The sequence below is a fragment of the Microtus pennsylvanicus genome, chromosome 8 (genome assembly GCF_037038515.1).
Source record: "Microtus pennsylvanicus isolate mMicPen1 chromosome 8, mMicPen1.hap1, whole genome shotgun sequence".
Lineage (NCBI taxonomy): Eukaryota > Metazoa > Chordata > Mammalia > Rodentia > Cricetidae > Microtus > Microtus pennsylvanicus.
The window spans coordinates 19282594-19299936 of NC_134586.1; the positions used below are offsets into that span (position 1 = coordinate 19282594).

At 43.6% G+C, this 17343-nt stretch overlaps 2 protein-coding genes across 2 annotated transcripts in view; both read right to left on the reverse strand.

The window, feature by feature from the left end:
- LOC142855964 (C-type lectin domain family 2 member H-like) overlaps positions 1–15339 on the reverse strand; it is a 38809-nt gene extending 23470 nt beyond the window's left edge. Inside the window, exons 1-3 of the mRNA XM_075982649.1 lie at positions 15168–15339; positions 13158–13289; positions 10969–11153 (exon numbers count right to left, since the gene is read on the reverse strand). Of these exons, the coding sequence (XP_075838764.1) occupies positions 10969–11153; positions 13158–13289; positions 15168–15237 (387 nt within the window). The 5' untranslated portion in view covers positions 15238–15339. The remainder of the gene's footprint in view (positions 1–10968; positions 11154–13157; positions 13290–15167) is intronic.
- The window catches only part of LOC142855950 (C-type lectin domain family 2 member D11-like), a 63965-nt gene continuing 55518 nt past the window's right edge, over positions 8897–17343 (reverse strand). Inside the window, exon 6 of the mRNA XM_075982624.1 lies at positions 8897–9362. Within this exon, the coding sequence (XP_075838739.1) occupies positions 9218–9362 (145 nt within the window). The 3' untranslated portion in view covers positions 8897–9217. The remainder of the gene's footprint in view (positions 9363–17343) is intronic.

The following is a 17343-nucleotide window of genomic DNA, read 5'->3' on the forward strand; positions in this document are numbered from 1 at the left end:
GCTCTCCAGAAGGAAGTCCCCTGAGCACACCTGGGCGACAGATCTTGTAGAACACTCAGGAAGAGTGGCACGTGGGCCAGCCCCTGCATGACTGAGGTGATTTCAACAAACAAAACCGGATGACAATATTCCAGTGCCAACAAAGTTGTAGGGTCTGGCTGTAGAATTCGTTTCAGGCATTATGAGTGGCACGTTTACTACAGATGATAACTTTCTCTCTCTCCCTCTCTCCCTCTCTTCTTCTCTTCCTCTCTCTCCCTCTGTTCCTTTCCTCCTCTGTCCCTCTTTCCCTCTCCTCCTCTCTTCCTCTCCCTTTCTTTCTATTTTGTTTTGTTTTTCCAGACAGGGTTTCTCTGTTTAACAGCCCTGGCTGTCCAGGAACTCGCTCCATAGATGAAGCTGGTCTCTATTCACAGAAGTCCACCTACCTCTGCCTCACAAATGCTGAGATTAAAGGATTGCACTACCACCTCTTGGCCAAAATTTTTTTATAGTCTTTTAATCTTTTCTTACTCGTTTTATGTCTAAATACGAAAAGTTCCCCAAAAGTCAAAAAGAAGACAGAGTTCCTTATGTAAAAGCAAAGAGCCTTTATTTTATGCAAGTTGGAAACTCGGTCTCACCGCATGTCCAATGTATTGGAATAAACAGAGAGTCCTGAGCTCAGTTAGAGTTGGGTTTTTATAGTAGTAAAGGTGGGGGTCAGAGGTTTCTGAGGTTCAGGACTCATGATTGGCTGACATTTGTCGAGGGGTGTCCTGGTGAGTGTAGGTAATCCTATTTACAGGAGTTAGAAAGTTAGGCATTTCCTTTGGATGGTCTGTTTTTGGATTGTGCTCTGGTAATCTCAGTTTGTTGTCCTTCGGTCCTTCTTGCAACCAGGTATTGCTTCAGGGTAAACTACTGAGACTCAGGCCTCTATTAAATTTACCGATGGCTGAGTCTTATTCTGGCAGGTGATAATGGTTTGAAGTAAAGAACTTTTGGGTGATATGTTCATATTTAGCTTATCATGGCTGGCTCCTACAATTCAAAGGAGAAAAGTGAAAGCAGCATAAGGAGGAAGTGGAGAGGATTAGAATTCTCAAGGTTTGTTCCAATAGAAAGATCAGCAAACCAAAAATAATTGTGGGGCTGTGTGGACCACGGACAGACTTTACATCTTTCTTCCATTACCTGGAAATGAAATAGTTAATTCAGGGCTGCCTCCTCTTTTTTTCCCCTTCCCCAAGAAAGGGAACTAACAATCTCTTGGCAAAATTTTAGGATGCTAGCTCTATATTATCTTCAGATGTCATCGCTGTATATTATTCATGTGTTCTTCTTTACCTCCTCATACATGCGCCTTGGTGGATTAGTGGAGCCAGAACCTGGTCTATAGATCGGGACATTTTATTTCCCTTGTCCCATGAGTGCTGGGATGCAGGCTGCACACTGCGGTGGTCTTTCTCAGGGGTGAATCACAGGTCTCAAAACTCAATCCTCAGGAAGCTGCAGGGGCCACGACACTGGGACATTTCAAGGTGACTTCTAAGTGCAGGACTCTGAAAGAGGCCAGCTAAGGCTGGGAAGAGATCTCAACACAAACACTAGGGTGTGAACACTCTTGGTCCTTGCCCAGTGGAGTGACAGCAGTGGAACCAAGGATGATGTAGTCACAGCTCCAGAATCTTACAGCAGCTGAGTCTCATCTCAGAACTGACCTCACCTCACAGCAGGGCTACCAAATTAGGAAGCCATGTGTGGATTAATTCAAGGTGGAGGCGACGCCCTCATGATCCAATGCCCCCTACAGACTGCATCCATCAGCAGAGACCTAGCCTCTCCAGCTTGGCTTCTGCCTGGGCACTAGATATCTGAACACAACAGAGGCCATATCACACTATACCCCTTTGGCCATCAGTTCAGGTCATGTGACTCCTGCAGTCAGCTGTAGGAATGTATCACTGCTGGGTGTTTTAAAAACCAGGGTGTAATTTCCTTGATTTTTATGCCAAAGCAGACAATGCTTTAGGTCCTGCCAAAATCCTGTGAGGCAAATCAGAGCCTCCAAACAACCTCAGTGGGCACATTGTGTGATTCCTTTATAGTAGAAAGGATGTCTCCAGTCTCCCCACCTTCTCCTCTCCCTCCTTTCCGCCCTCTCTTCTTACCTCCCCTAACCTCTCTGTCTCTCTCCATTTCCTGTTTGAGTATGTGTGTGTGTGTGCAAACATGCATACTTCTGTATCAACCTCAGATCCTCAGCAGCAGGAGCTGTATTTGCTTATTTATCTTGGACAATCTGACTTGTATGCAATGAAACCTCAATGTAGTTTTTATTTGGATCACCCTGATAACTAAGGATATTGACCATTTCTTTATGTGTTTCTTAACCATTTGTGTTCATCTTTTGAAAAATCTCTGGTGAGATATATACAACACTTTTTTAAGTTGGGTTATTGTTTATTTGATGTCCTGTTTTTTAATCCAACGCATATTTTCAATATTGGCAATTTATCAGATGTGTGGTTGGCAAAACATTTCCATAAACAGGCTGTTCAGGACCCTGGTACAGCAATAAGTCTTCCTCAGGATAAGGTATTGAGCTCCCCCCAAAAAACCCTCAGCTATTGGGGTCACAGACGCCATGTAGCCACTTAGCAGAAACATGTAGCTAGAAGCAAACTACAAAAATCAAAAAACAAGATAGTACATTAGAGACTTTCCCAGAACTATGGACTTTGGTGGATTGTATGCTCTCATTTTGGCAGGAATTGCTGGTTACATGTTGGGTTCCCAGACCTGAATGGTACTTCCGTCATGGTGTCTGTTGAGCTAAGCTTTGGTGGCCTGCTAAGTTCTAGGAACCATACACATTCCTCAAAGATCCTGTGGAACTTTGGGTATTCGTCAAATTATGGATTCACCTGTGTACAGAGGGGTTTTTTGGTCTCCTTAGAGCCATGTTTCAACAGAATTTATTCTGTTTTCCATAGTGGAGTAGACAGTTGAGCAAGCAAGATCCTATAGTGAGAACTGGGAGCCACCAACCAGTTTTCAAATCAGGATACCGATAGTTTTTATTAATTATAAATATTTAGCATAACTTAGGTTTGTTTCTGGCTAGCTCTATTAACTTAGATTCAACCTGTTTCTCTTTATGTACCTTTTGCCTTGGGGATTTTAAACCTTTTCTATTGTTACACCTATCTTTCACTGCTTCTGTATCTGACTGGATAGAGGCTGGTTGGCTTCTTGCCCTGGGGTTGTCTCTCCTTCTCTCATCTTATTCTTCCTCTCATTCTTCCTTCTGCTCAGCCTAGATTTCTCCTCCTATTTGTTCTCTCTGTCTGCCAGCGCTGCCTGTTCTTTCTCTGCCTAGCTCTTTCTCAGAACAATCAGGTGCCATAGGCAGGCAATGTGAAACAAATGAACCATATCTTTCCATAAGTAAACAAATGCAGCATAAACAAAAGTTTCTCACCTTTACACAGCTAAAGTAATGTTCTGCAGCATAAACAAATGTAATACATTTTTGCCTAGCTAAAATAATATTCTACAAAGCCCAGCAGCCAAAGAGTTACTGCTGTAGCTAAGAGACACCAGCCAGAGCTCCCTGGAGCCATTGACCATGGGAAGGACCCTGCAGGGCTTCCTCTCCAGATTCTTCACAAGAGCTGCCCACTCATGCTCCAGAAGACTCCAGAAAGGAACCCATATGTCCACCTTGATGCTATGAAACACTCAGGTTGTGCTGTTAACAGAGGGAGACACGTTTCTTGTGAAGACTGTGATGGAAACGTCAGCGAAGGGTTCAACACTTCAGCGTCTAAGATGATTTTGTTCCAGAATAATATCCGAAGTCAGGCTCACATGAGTTGAGTCGTCACCCACAAGCTCATTCATGTGTTCAATCATTGTCGGGCTCATGTCCAATGGTTTACCAATATCAGACATTTGGCATGCTCAGAGAGATCATGAACTTTAACTGTGAGGTCCAACTCTCTGACTCCTTGTTCAGAAGAAATTGTTTATGTCCATGAGGCTACAGATTCAAGCCACAAGCCTCAGAGGAGACTGTTCGCTTGTGAATGAAAGCTTCAGGTTGATTTTGGTTTAAAACAACAATACAAGCATTGAAGAAGGAAAAAAAACAAAACAAAAATGGATCACAGGGAGAGTGAGCTGTTGGAAACACCATCGAGCAGCAGAGGGCAGAAGTGCACCACGGAGGAGCTTCAGTTGCACTCTACAAGGTCATTTTGCAATGCTCTCCACGTGCAGCTCAGATTTTATTTAAATATTTATTTGAATCAAATTTGGCATGCATCGGTGCCAACAGATTAGAAACCAAATGCAGGTCTAGATACTCTCAAGCGACTGCATTTCCCTCAATGATATATTGCTCTTGCTTAAGCCCCTTTGTAGGGTTAAGACAGCCCCTTTAGGGGGCGGGGTTTGCCTCTGTCAAATGCCTGCCAATAAATGGGCGCGCGGGGAGGCAGCTTGGCCCTTTTTTCCTTCCTACCTCCTGTACTATGCTGGAACTTCGGTTCTGTAAGTTTTTCATTAAAGTGGTAAATATTCTTTAATATCTGCATTGCATTTATTTTACGCCGATACACTCCTTGACTTAGGAAGTCTTTCAGGTCCTTTTTGGGATACGGCAGTCTGTGTTTCTGATTTATACTTAAATCCCAGGGTTTTGTCTCGGATCTTGGGCTGTATGCCAGAGGCAGGAATGGGTGGGGATTTATCAGGAAAAGGAAGCAAAAGTCACAATCAGGTTGGGACTTGGCTCTTGACTCACATAAGGAATAAAAGGTGACAGTTCTGTCTCCAGGTGCAAATCCATACAGAGAGTGTCTGAAAGTGGTGAGAGTCAGGATGACTTAACATTTCCCAAGAGCCAGATGCTGCTTTCATGGACAGGGAAGCATTTGTGTTGAATTTCTTAGTGCTACCCTTGGCATTTTAGAGGTACCTGAGAGCCTGGGATCAATGAGGATGGATTCCTAGAAGTGCACTTGTGGGTGTTTTGGTCTTTGTGCAAGCAGCACAGAGTGCACTCACACAGCTTCCCCAGCACAGCCTATGTCACACCTATGGCTGTGGCTCCTAAGCCACAAACCTGTACAGCACAGTCCATGCTTAATTCTGTACTCCTTTGAAACACACGGGTATTTGTATATCAAAACATTTCTAAATACAGAAAAGCTGTACCAAAAAATAATAAAATAATATTAATAATCCACAACAGGTTTCTTTCTTGGACTATGAAGGGACTAGTGTGCTCCCAGGAGGATTCTGTTTCACAGTGCCTTTAAGCAAGATGTTATTTGCCTGGCTTTGGGGATCTTGGGGCTGAGAGATAGAGTCAGGCAGGCAGGTTAATGGATAGATCATGGCCCTTTTTCTTCACCAGTGGACCCACAGCCTCCTATTGAGTATCTTTTCTTCCTTTCCACTTGATCTCTTTGTATATGAATTGGAATCTAGAGAAATTAAAGTTCAGGCAGGGTAACAAAGATCTGGAGAGGCCTCTCTGCTTCCAGAGCCACTTTCAAGGCAGCCACATTTGCTGCTTTGTTCCCTGGACCTTTGGGGATTCCCTTTTAAGATCTTTTACACTTCACAATGGCATCGTCTCTTGGCAGACATATGATGTCTCACATAGCTAGGATATTTTTGTTGTTCTTATTTATTTATTCTCAGTGTGAGGTGAGTACCCCCTCTCTATATAAAGAGTCCATGGACATGGGCTATGTCAAGTGAATAGCAACTATCTGTGTCCACAGGGAGGGCATTGTCCTTCTCACAGTGAAAAGCTGGCTTAAGGCCAGAAGAACAGCCCTTTATGCAAAAGGCACTCGGGTGAGGGACTGGACACACACCTTTGCATCCAACGTGAAAGCTGGGTCCCAGCATAGCTGTTCTGTCCTTGAACAAAACTTCTCCCATTCCTCAGGTCTGGTGTTGGACTGCACTGACCACTTTCAGAAGCACAGATACCACTTTCAGAAGCACAGCTACTTCCACATGGTTGTATATCATTGTACTTCCACATGGTTGGAAGAGCCATTCTGAAGTTATGGAGTGCTGAAGGAGTGGCAGGGCTGCGTTCCTGGCACCTGGCCACACACATGGCTAGCTTTATACCCGAAATAATTACACAGAAACTGTATTCTTTTAAACACTGCCTGGCCCATTAGTTCCAGCCTCTTATTGGCTAGCTCTTACATATTGATCTAACCCATTCCTAATATTCTGTGTAGCCCACAAGGTGGCTTACCAGGGAAGATCTTAACCTGCAGCTGTATGGAGTAGGAGAATCATGGCGACTGCCTAATTCAGCTTCTTTCTCCCAGCATTCTGTTCTGTCTACTCCGCCAACCTAATTTTCTGTCCTATCAGGGCCAAGGCAGTCTCTTTATTTAACCAATGAAATTAACACAAAACAGAAGACTCTCTCCCATCAATGGAGCTTAGTTTGGTTTTAGAATTTCACTGTCAATTATGTGTTTATGAACTCACCACTAAATGAGAAAAACCTATGTAAAAGCTGACACTAGTAAAACCATTTTCTTCATAACTTTTTCATGACTCACAGGCCATTGGACTGCATCCTGTCCTTCCTTGTCACCATATTTCACTGTATTTGTCAGGGTTCTCTAGAGCAACAGAACTTATAGAATGAATCTTCTCTGTCTATAGAAAGGTTATTTATTAGAATGACTTACAGCTAGTCCAATAATGACTGCCTATGAACAGAAAGTCCAATCTATGAGACTGGATGTCTCAGATGGTCTTCTGGAGATGCTGGAATCCCGAAGAAGTAGGCTCTAATGCAGCGGTTCTCAACCTTCCTAATGCTGGGAGCCTTTAATGCAGTTTCTCATGTAGTGTTGACCCCCAATCCTAAAATTATTTTCATTGCTACTTCATAACTGTATTTGCTCCTCCTATGAATCATAATGTAAATATCCATAAGCAGGATATCTGATATGTGACCCCAAAGGATTAGAGACCCACGAGTTGAGAAACACTGTTCCAATGCCAGTGTAGGAATGGACCTGCCAGCATGAGGAAAACAAGCAGGGGAAGAGCAAATCCTGCTGGGCCTGTCACTCACCTGGCCAAGAGCCCACCCTCAGTGATGCTGATCCAACTAAAGCCATGGTAAAGAGGTGGCAGGAGAAAGTGTTTTTTTTTTTTTTTTTTTTTTTTTTTTACTGAGATAGGGTGCTTTTCCTTCCCTGAAATTCCTCTCTGCCATTTTGGCCATGCTCTCTCTTTATCTTGCTCTCTTGGTCCTCCTCTCACACGCTCCTCTGCTCTTTCTTCTCTCCTGGCCAAGTTGAATCTGCTGGCCAGGTTTAGTCTACTCCTTTCTCTCCCCACTGTGGACTCTTCCAGGTGCCTCTGGCTGCTCTTCCTCATATCTACAATAAAAGCTTCCCCTCAAACCTACAGGGAAATGGTGATGTCCTCACTTTATTCACTGACCAAACAAAAACTATGACTCAGGATTCTTAATTATTCACTGACCATTTTCTCTTGTCCAGTTATACTTAAGCATGACATAGTCCAAAAGAATTACTGCTATATGAGAGGCCCCCAAGCTTCTCCTCTACTGTAGAGAGAGACCCAATGTGAAAATCTAACTTTCATGAGCTTCAGCTCCTCTGTGATTCCTCTGTGAAGCTGCTCTTGCCCTTTCAGTTTGATTCAGATGGCATTCAATGCACACCTATTCATCCTTCCTGCAGGAGCTCTGGTGTGGTGATTGATTTCAGCAGGTACAGAGAAGACTTGGCAGTCTCTGCAACACTGATCTCTGAACTGGGTCTCAGCGGCAGGAAGACAGAAGTTGAAACTAAAGAGGAAGAATTTCTGTTTTCAATCCTCGGGTGTTCCCAATTAGCCTACTTATAACTGGATCCCACTTGTCAGGTGCCTTGTTAACTTTGTCCATTGGAGTAGAAAAGCCACTCAGGAAGCAGATGAAGCTCTTTCGATCTCAGAGAAACAAAATCACAACATAGGAGGGCAATTGGGACATGGGATGAAGTGTAGGAAGAATCAGCCTGCCCCTGTCTTAGACTTTAAAGCCATGTTATAGTAAAGACAAAATAGGTCTACTCTGTTTATGATTAAACCATAAATTTCTGTTTTCATGGATTGGGCAATGGCCACCTGTACCCTTATCTACAAATAGTTCTGTACTGCCTGTCCCAGGAATGGGAATCATGCCTTTGTTTCCAAACATTTTTTATAACCATCTTGTAATCCTATCTTGGTTATAAAAGGTTACATGAACACCCATTACCACCTTTTGACTCCCTGTTGCCAATGACTACTTCCTTACGCCCCCTTGACAGCCATGTCTTTCTTTCAGGAGCCTGTGATGGGCTATTGTGTAATTTATGTTCTGATCCTGTAATCCCACCTCTTTCACCTGTCATGACCACCATTTGGAAACTTCCTACCCCTGAGGTTTATAAAAATCTTGTCTCCCTCAACTGCCATGCTGACCTCTCAAACCCCACTTCAGAGGGAGGCATTTCATGTACACAAATAAAAAAGCATGCTTTTTTTTTTTTTTTTTGGTTTTTCGAGATAGGGTTTCTCTGTAGCTTTGGTGTCTGTCCCAGAACTAGCTCTTGTAGACCAGGCTGGCCTCGAACTCCCAGAGATCCGCCTGCCTCCGCCTCCCGAGTGCTGGGATTAAAGGCATGCGCCACCACCGTCCGGCAGCATGCTTTAATTAATTAATTTGGTCATGAAGATTTGAGTAAGTGATCTTTCTCTTCCAGTCTTGAGATTAGTATGTACTGTAAATAAGATAATTAAAACTGCTAAACACAAAGTAATTTCCATAGGACAAAATATTTATTTGAGAAATAGTGTCACACTGTTTATTTGAAATAAAATGGATTGAAACAAAAGGGGAACAAAATAAACTATGAATAGAACACAGAGAAATGTTATTTTGCTGGATTTTATGATTGTAATTCAGGTTTATGAAGTGAGTACAAACCCATAGCGAACACTTATTTAATTTAGAATCACCCATAGGCCTCCAAGTACCTGTAGGTATAGTCCTCTCTGATAGCTGTTATCTCTGATGTCACCACGGGTTAGGTGTTGATTTTGATAATAGTATAAGATAAAGAAATGAGGCTGCAGCTGTAGATAACATGATACAGGGTTCTCATAACTGCTTTAGCACAGTCTACACAAGCTGTGAGACGGCTGCACACTGTAAAGTATAGCTGCTGGGTTTGCTACAAATCCACTTCCTACTTATGTAGTTCCTGCCACTGCTGATCCCTCTGCCACTCAGGTAGGCATGGTTTCCTTCTCCTCGGATGGGAACCCTAAAACAAAAAAACAAACAAATTTCTGCAGAGTCAGCCACTGCATTCCCCCAGCAATGATGTCTCACTCGTGTCCACTGCTTGTTTATAGCACGGATCACAGAAAGGCAGAGTCCATGATGAATCACCAGCACTAGTGTTACACCCAGTGACGTTTCCATTCTCAGGGTTCCATTTAATAACCACACCTTTCTCACTCATCCATGTTGGACCCTGTACTGTGTGTACAAAGCATTTGACCGCTGCTCTCTGCCATGTCCACAGGAGCTTCATTCAGCCATGGGTAGCATTGCAAGGGGGGTCTTCAATTCTACCTTGAAGAATTTCTCACATGTATGAAAGTGGAAGAAAATGCACTTAGAAAACTCTAAAGGTCTTTACTGATGGACATTCACTGTTCCAGTGAAATGGGTCTGTTCAAAATGGCTATGCTCACATCCAAGTGCTGTCCTGGGTGCTCTTTGATGATGAGACTTTAGAGAAGGTTCCCAATACCCATGGAGTCTGCTTCAGTGATAAGAGCAACTGTGCACATAGCTATCTGACAAGACTTGTACAGGAGCTGTGCAGTAACTTCCTGGGGTTTCAGAGCCCTTAGTGGTCATCAGCAGTTCTGTCTGCATCCCACATGGGCAGTTATCAGCAAGGGAAGATTTCCATGTGCTGAGAGCAGACAGCATCTTCCCCAGATGCCATCATCAGGCTAAAGATTTGGAGTGAAACAACACTAGGTGACTCTGACAGATGTAAATTTGCCGGGATGTGGAGTTACTGGGTACTGGCTGTTGCATGTAACACACAACCAGCCCTAAGGCACACCGCCAGCCCAAGGGTTTCTCCCTTTCCAGTTCAGTTCTCTTCACATGACTCAGCCTTTCACCTTTCACAACAACTCACACAATCACAGCACATGAACACAGTAGGAGGAAAAGCATTCTGAACACATACAAGTTGTTATATTCAGTGTTGTTTGTAAACATCCAAGGCTGCTCTGATGACTCTCTGTGCAGGCCGATCCAGGCAGCAGAATCCCCATTGAATCTATTCAGGAAATTCTGTCAAAAACACAGAAAGGAAACACATGTGTCTCTCAGTTCCAGATGTCCCTTGAGTCTCTGTCCTACAGCGACCTCTCCGGATTGCAGCTGGTTTGAACTGAGGGTCATCAACTGTGGAGCCTAAATAACACACAGTTCTCAGTGGATGCATTTTCCTATCATAACCCATAACATACTGACAACCACCCATCCTTCTGTCACTGAGAAGGGCCCTCGTTAAGTCTGTATTTACAGTTAGTAACAGTTGTCACCTTAAGTTTGCAACACCTGCCAGCTCGGACAAAGACTTGCATGACCACCATGATTCTCAAATGTATGTGTGACCTAGCACGTTGACTATTAGCATTACAGATGAGAATATCCTTGGAATGTCTCAGGGCTACAGCCAGATGTGTTACCATCACAAATGGCACATGCTAATCTGTGTCCCGTGTCCCCCAGTACCTAGGGTGGGAATCTTCCTCATGTTCCAGCTTTAAGCTCTCTTTCTCAAGGCAATACATATTCCACAGGAATAAACAACAAACCAACTCATGATCCTTTCTTACCAACTCCTCCAGACTGTCAAAGTGAGTAAGATAGGCCCCCAGCTCCATGCAGGAGGTCTGGCTGGATGTCCAGTTACTTGTGTGTTCAGAAAAATAAAAACATTTACTTCCAAATCCAATCCAGTCTTTTGGGCATGTGACATAGCCAACTTCCCGGCTCGCAATGGCCTTGTCTTCCTTTCTCCCTAGAATGTGCACAGTGCAAATACATATAATAGATAAACATTTCCATGTCTTGGTTCTTTGGCTAACCATTCAATCTCCATTGTGAGGTGTGTGTTTAGACTGTACCTTTCATTACTGATCACTTAGAGACTCCTCCTAGCATGGTGGTCTCCAGTCAAGAACCTTCATGTGGGACTTTAAGGAAAAGCAACCACATGATGGCTCACAGCTATCTGTAGTGATATATAGTGCCCTCTTCTGGCCTGCAGGTATACATGCAGACAGAATACTGAGAATACTGTATATAAAATAAATAGATAGATAGATAAATCCTTTTTTAAAAAAAAAAGTTACAAATAGACGTTTGGTGACTCAGCTATGCCACTCCTGGGCATATATGAGAGGACACTACACCATAACACAGAGACCTGCTTGAACGTGTCTACTGCTGCCCTGTGTATAATAGGAGCAAAATGGACCTGACCTAGATGCCCATCAACTGATGAACAGATAATAAAAATGTGGTACATGTGTAACACAGAAAGTTATCCAGACATAAAGAAATAGAAACTTGTAGAAAAGTGGGGGATGTACAAAGTATAATATTAAATAAGGTCACACAAACTCAGCAAGAAGGAGACCCCATGCACTCCCTCATATGCTTGTCCCCGGCTATAATGTACATTGTGAACAACTGTGAGAGTGGGCATGGAGTTACATGTAAAAGGGAGAACAAGGAAGGGTGACATAAGGTGACAAGGAAGCACAGGATTAAAGCAGAGCCCAAAGTCATAAAAAGTTATAAAAAGCATTACATTTCTAGTTTCAAATTTGCTAGTTTTTTTCTAATTTATGGCTGATAATCGTGTAAAAATGTAAATACAAAGAAAATATAAAACCATAACCAAAGCTCTATGGCTTTAGTTTGGCTTTCCTAACTGGGTAGAAATTCAGTAAGATGCACAGGGTTTGGGACTTGGTCAGTGTTTGAGTGATTACGTTAAGGGTGCAGTGTGATGTGTTCATTTGTGGGTCTATAACAACACAGTGATTGTGTGTGGGGGTATATGTAAGAATTTCTGAATGCAGGACTGATGATAAAAATAACATTTTTCTTTCATAACTTTGCCTTTTTCTTCCTTTAACAGGTAAGAATGACTACAAGGCTCCTTGGAAGGGCTTCTGAGGATAGAAATAAATGATTTGATAAGAAATATTAAATACTAGAAATGACGATCACATATTTATTTTTAGTGGAGAGCAATTTGTTGTAGCTGTTCCCAATTCTTATACACACTACCATGAGGCTTTAATGAAAGGAACAAATGCAACAGGCCCTGAGGGTGACTGTTAAGTAGAGCCTCCTGACAGTTTACATTATACATACTAAGTCTTGTGGGCAAAAGTTTGTTTGTGTTTAGACTTGTACATTAGTCACTGACATGGTTAAAGTTGATTTTATAAAACAATATCATGAATCATTACTCCAGCTATGGCAGGGAAGCTGTCCAAGACTTTAGCACATTATTCTGAATAGTCTAAAACTAAAAGCTGATGAACAGCGTATTTCTGGATCATTCTATTTAATATTTTCAGACCATAGGTGAAAATATTAACTGAAACCATGAATCATGAAGTGGTGGAGTGTTCTGTACCTTCCCCAACCATATTACTCTTCACTGTCCTCACTGCCCCTAGCTGTAGAAGCTTCCTTGAAGCTCCTACTTGGGTTTTTTCTTCTTGTGTTCTGCCTAAATTGTTCCCCCAGGATGACATGTCTCCTGCATCTCTCTAGAGGGATGCTTCTTCCCAGGGATGCTGAGCCTGGCCTCCTGTGCACACCACAGCCTGTGCTGTTCCTTCACTGCATCTTCCTGCTAGACCCTAAGTTCCCAGAGAACAGGAATTTCCAGTGTGTTTTCTCTTCTGCCCTTCACACAGTGCCTGGCTCACAGGGCTCAGTAAGTGTAACTGACAGTGTGGATGTGGACAGAATGCTGCAGGATCTGGAGAATGTCACTCACCTGACAATGACAGAGCCACAGAAAGTGCAATCACAGCTGCAGTGAGGACGATGATCACTGCATAGCAGCAGAGAAGCCTAGCAGGAGACACAGGGGAGACGATTCTGAGATGTTGTCCTTGTTGCTCTTTATCTGTAAAATACAAATATAAGAATGCCTACTTTGAAAATTACATAAGGAAAATAAAAGAATCTTAAAAGAAAAACGCACTTTACACTTGCCTACAACTACCTTAAAAAATGTTTTTTTCTTTAAAGAAACCCTGGTCCATAAAGGATGGCCATGCTGGAAAGAAGGCCAGATATGCCTGAAACACAGCTTGACCTAGGGTCCTCTAGTTACTGAACTAAGAGTAATCTACTGCCTAATCTTGAGGATCCCATGAATCTCAGATCTCACTCGCATGCAAGGATGGACCGTACATCCCATGCCATGTGGGTAGATGAGCAAATGTCTAATCCACAAGGGTGGAGGAGACAAAATTCCTTTGGGAAGACACTGGCTTCAGCCTTTCTAGGGGCAGAAATGACCTCCATAGTCCAGAAGCCAAGACTGACTGTCCAGTGCCTTATGTTTGGTGACAGCCGTGGGAAGCAGTGTTTTCAGTGTACTAGATTGGCTCTGGAGATGGTGTTTTTGTTGTTGGAGCAGAGCTAGGATATGCCAGGGCAGTCTGTTGGGACATTGGTCAGCCTGTTTTTGAGAAAAGAATCACTTGTCTTTTGCTGTCACCTGCAGTGGGCAATGGCAGCTTGGGAAGGAGAACTGCTTCGTTTCTGTATGAAAAGGGAGTTCATTATTGATGCTTCCTTTTGCTTAGGAAACCCCTTTCTCTCCATAGTAAGGTGTTGCATGTGCTATGCTGCAGATGTATTTGAAACCAGTGTGTATATGTTGACTCTAAGACTGGAAGCAAGTGCTAGAGCCCAGGTAAGAACACTTAGTTCTGCCACTGGGAAGCTGTGTGAAGGGTTGGGATTTGCTTCTACTAAGTGTGGCTTTTGGGACTAGTGGCGTTCTGCCAGTGCCCATGTCAGAGGAGCTACAGTCAGCAAGAGAGCTTAGGGAGTTCAATTCACTGAATAATAAATCTAACCCCCCGCCAAGAGGCAAATCCCGATGGAGGGGGTGTCATGGGAAGGGAGGGAGGAGGTGAGGTTGAGTTACAAAATGCCCCTTGCTTCTGCTCTCATTCCTTCTGATTGCTGTGGCCCTGTTCCTGCTGTGTCTGGCCTTGGTATCATTAAATCCCACTCCTCACTGGGCACTTTACTTGTAGATCATAATGAAGATTATTTTTGTGGGAGCAATGATGCTTAGTTAGATCAATGATTTAATTCAACTTTCTGAGTTTGCCTAAAAGATACAGGTATTTAAGACAGTAAAGATGATTAGGAAAATGGTTTAGGTTATTGGGACAATTGCTCCAATAAGAGATATAAAAAAAGGCAAAAATACACAAAAAGTTACCTTCCCCTTTGTTAGATGTGAGATTTGTCAAGGATGGAAACTAAGAAGGAAGTTTCACACATATAAACCCATGAATTCTGCCTGTGAAAAAGCAGACTGATGATCAAGAAAACTTTGTCTCTGTACCCAAACTTAGGCCACAGTTCCTTGGTCATGTAGCTTACAGAATTAATCACAGGCCCCAGTATGAACCTTGAAGAAACAAACTTGTGAAAAGAAATTAAATGATCCTATTGTATATAAAGGAGAACTGATTGTTAGCTGAGCACTCCTTTAAAGTTTCTCTAGAGTCCTTGTGGTACACTTGAAGGAGTCGTAGGCAGATGCAGGAATGGACTAAAGTGCCCATGTCCACAATCCCAGGGACTCACTGCTCTGCCCACGGACCCCAGTGCTACATTGTGGCCTGCGGAACATCCACGTGCCAAGAACATATCTGTTTCGGGTAAGTCTTTCCTGCGGAGGGAGCCCACCTCAGAAAGTGCCCTCAGGCTTGTGCCCAGAGTCCCAGCACATCTCCCCTCGCCCCTGGGCTCTCACCTGTCATCTCCTGCAGCTCGTTGCCATCTCTGTTGATGGACGAGGACAAGATGTTCAAGTCCTCAGACATAATGGCCTTAGCGCCTGGCTCTGCGATTCCCCAATTCACCAGGCTCTTAGAATCATTTCACCTGGGTCTCAACCCACAACTCTGCCGGACCTCGCTTCCAGAAAAAAAAAAAACGCCTTTCAAATTGGCGGCAAACTCCTCCTGCTGCTCTCCACAGGACTATGGTCTTCCAGCTAACTGGCCAGAAGCCACTGGCTCCACCCACAGCCTCCAGCTGCCTTTTCAGGTGTGGCTGGACTTTCAGAAAGCCAGTGAGAAGCAGAGGAGAGAAATGCTCAGGGAGGAATTAATTCACTGAGGGCATCTGAAAGCCAAAAGACAGTAAACTGGTCTACATACAGACAGAACACTTATATGAGGTGAAAGAATGGAATTTTTGTCTTAGGTATAACAGAAATAAAAGGAAAATAAAAATAGGAAAAATAAGAATAAGGAGAGATATAAAGGGAGCATCAGGGAACAAATATAACAAAGAACATTTCAAAGAATTATAGGGGAGACAGCTGAGAAGACAAAGAAAGGGGAAAACAAGAGGATAAAGAACAGAACAGGCCAGGCATTGGAGGTGCACACCTTCATTCCCAGCACCCGGGAGGCAGAAGCAGGTGGATTTCTGTGAGTTCAAGGCCAGCTTGTTCTACAGATCGAATTTGAGGACAGCCAAGGCTGTTATACAAGGGAAACCCTGTCTCAGAAAACCATAAATAAATAAATAAATAAATAAGTAAATAAATAAATTAGAAAAAAAGATTAGGAAGAGGAAGAACAACCAACAAAGAGAAAAATAAACTAAGCTTTGGCCTCAGGTACAGTTCCCCTGTGTGTCTGGGCAGCAGTCCAAGAGTTTGTCTACCCACATCTCCTCTCCAGCTTCTCTGACTGCTGGGGACTGGGCCCCTCAGCAGCAGGGTTCCCTTGAGTACAGCACATCCTGCTGAGTAAGGGGTTTATTGTAGGCTGTTCCCATCTGTAAAACAATCTGGGGCTTTTTCAGGGGGTGATGAATATATGGGCAAAAGGGTTAGAAGACAGAGCAAGTGTCTCATAGTGGAAGGAAGGAGGTCAGAGGACATGGAGGGGTTATTGGAGAAGTGTTGTGGGGTGGATAGTGGGCATGACCCAAATAAAAGGCTGTGATTTATTATTAGCAAGTATCGAGCAGCCTGACCCTTGATGGAGGGAAAGTTAGGAAATCTCAGTGGCTGATGAGGCTCTTGAGAGAGTGTGTATTGAGCATGTGTAGGGGGCTGTGAAGTGAGATTTTCTTTGTCTCAGAGATAAGCAGTTCCACTATGGCCAGGGTCTAGGGGCAAATGTCCAGCCTACAGTGACTATGTCTAGGTGTTTAGAGAAATAAACCAGGGGTAATGTGTGTCCTCTCCAAACTTTTGTGAAAGTGTTTTTGAGGACTTGTCCTTGGTTAGCATGTGAAAGGTTAGTGTGGAAGCCAAAGAACAGACCTAAGTGTATTTATGGGGGAAAGAGAGGATGGAGGGGGAGGGTGACTGGTCTAGGGGCCCCTTAGAGCCATGATAGAGAGCTGAGCAGCAAGGGAAATGTTGAGGGTCCCTATGCAGAGGAGTTAAAGAGACCTGGTAATGCAAGCAGCTCACATTGGTTTGGGGGCGGGGGGCAAAGAGTTCCTCTAACCTGACTGTGGGAATACTTCTCCTCCTGAGATTGACAGGCCCAGATAGGTGACTGATGGCTGGCAGATCTGGGCCTTGTCTCTGGAAATCTTATAGCTACCAGAGTCCAGTTAAGAGGATCATGGAGTGTAGGAGATCCGTGTGTGGAGAAGGCTGCATAAGCAGAGATCGTTTGCATAGTGGAGAAGGAGATGAGATGAGTCCAGGTTGCTGAGGTTCTTTGGTAAGATCTGGTCAAAGTAGTGGGGCTGTCTCAGAATCCCAGGGCAGGCAGAATGTCTACGTCCTCCAAAGTGAAGGCAAAAGGAGCTTGGGAGAATGGGTGCAGAGGGAAGTAAAGAAGTCATATTTAAGATCAAATATAGAAAAAATGGCAGCTGAGTAGGGGATTGAGGGATGGCTTTTGAATGGCTGAGCATCCACAGGGAAGGTGTGAACAATTAATTGCCTGGGTGGT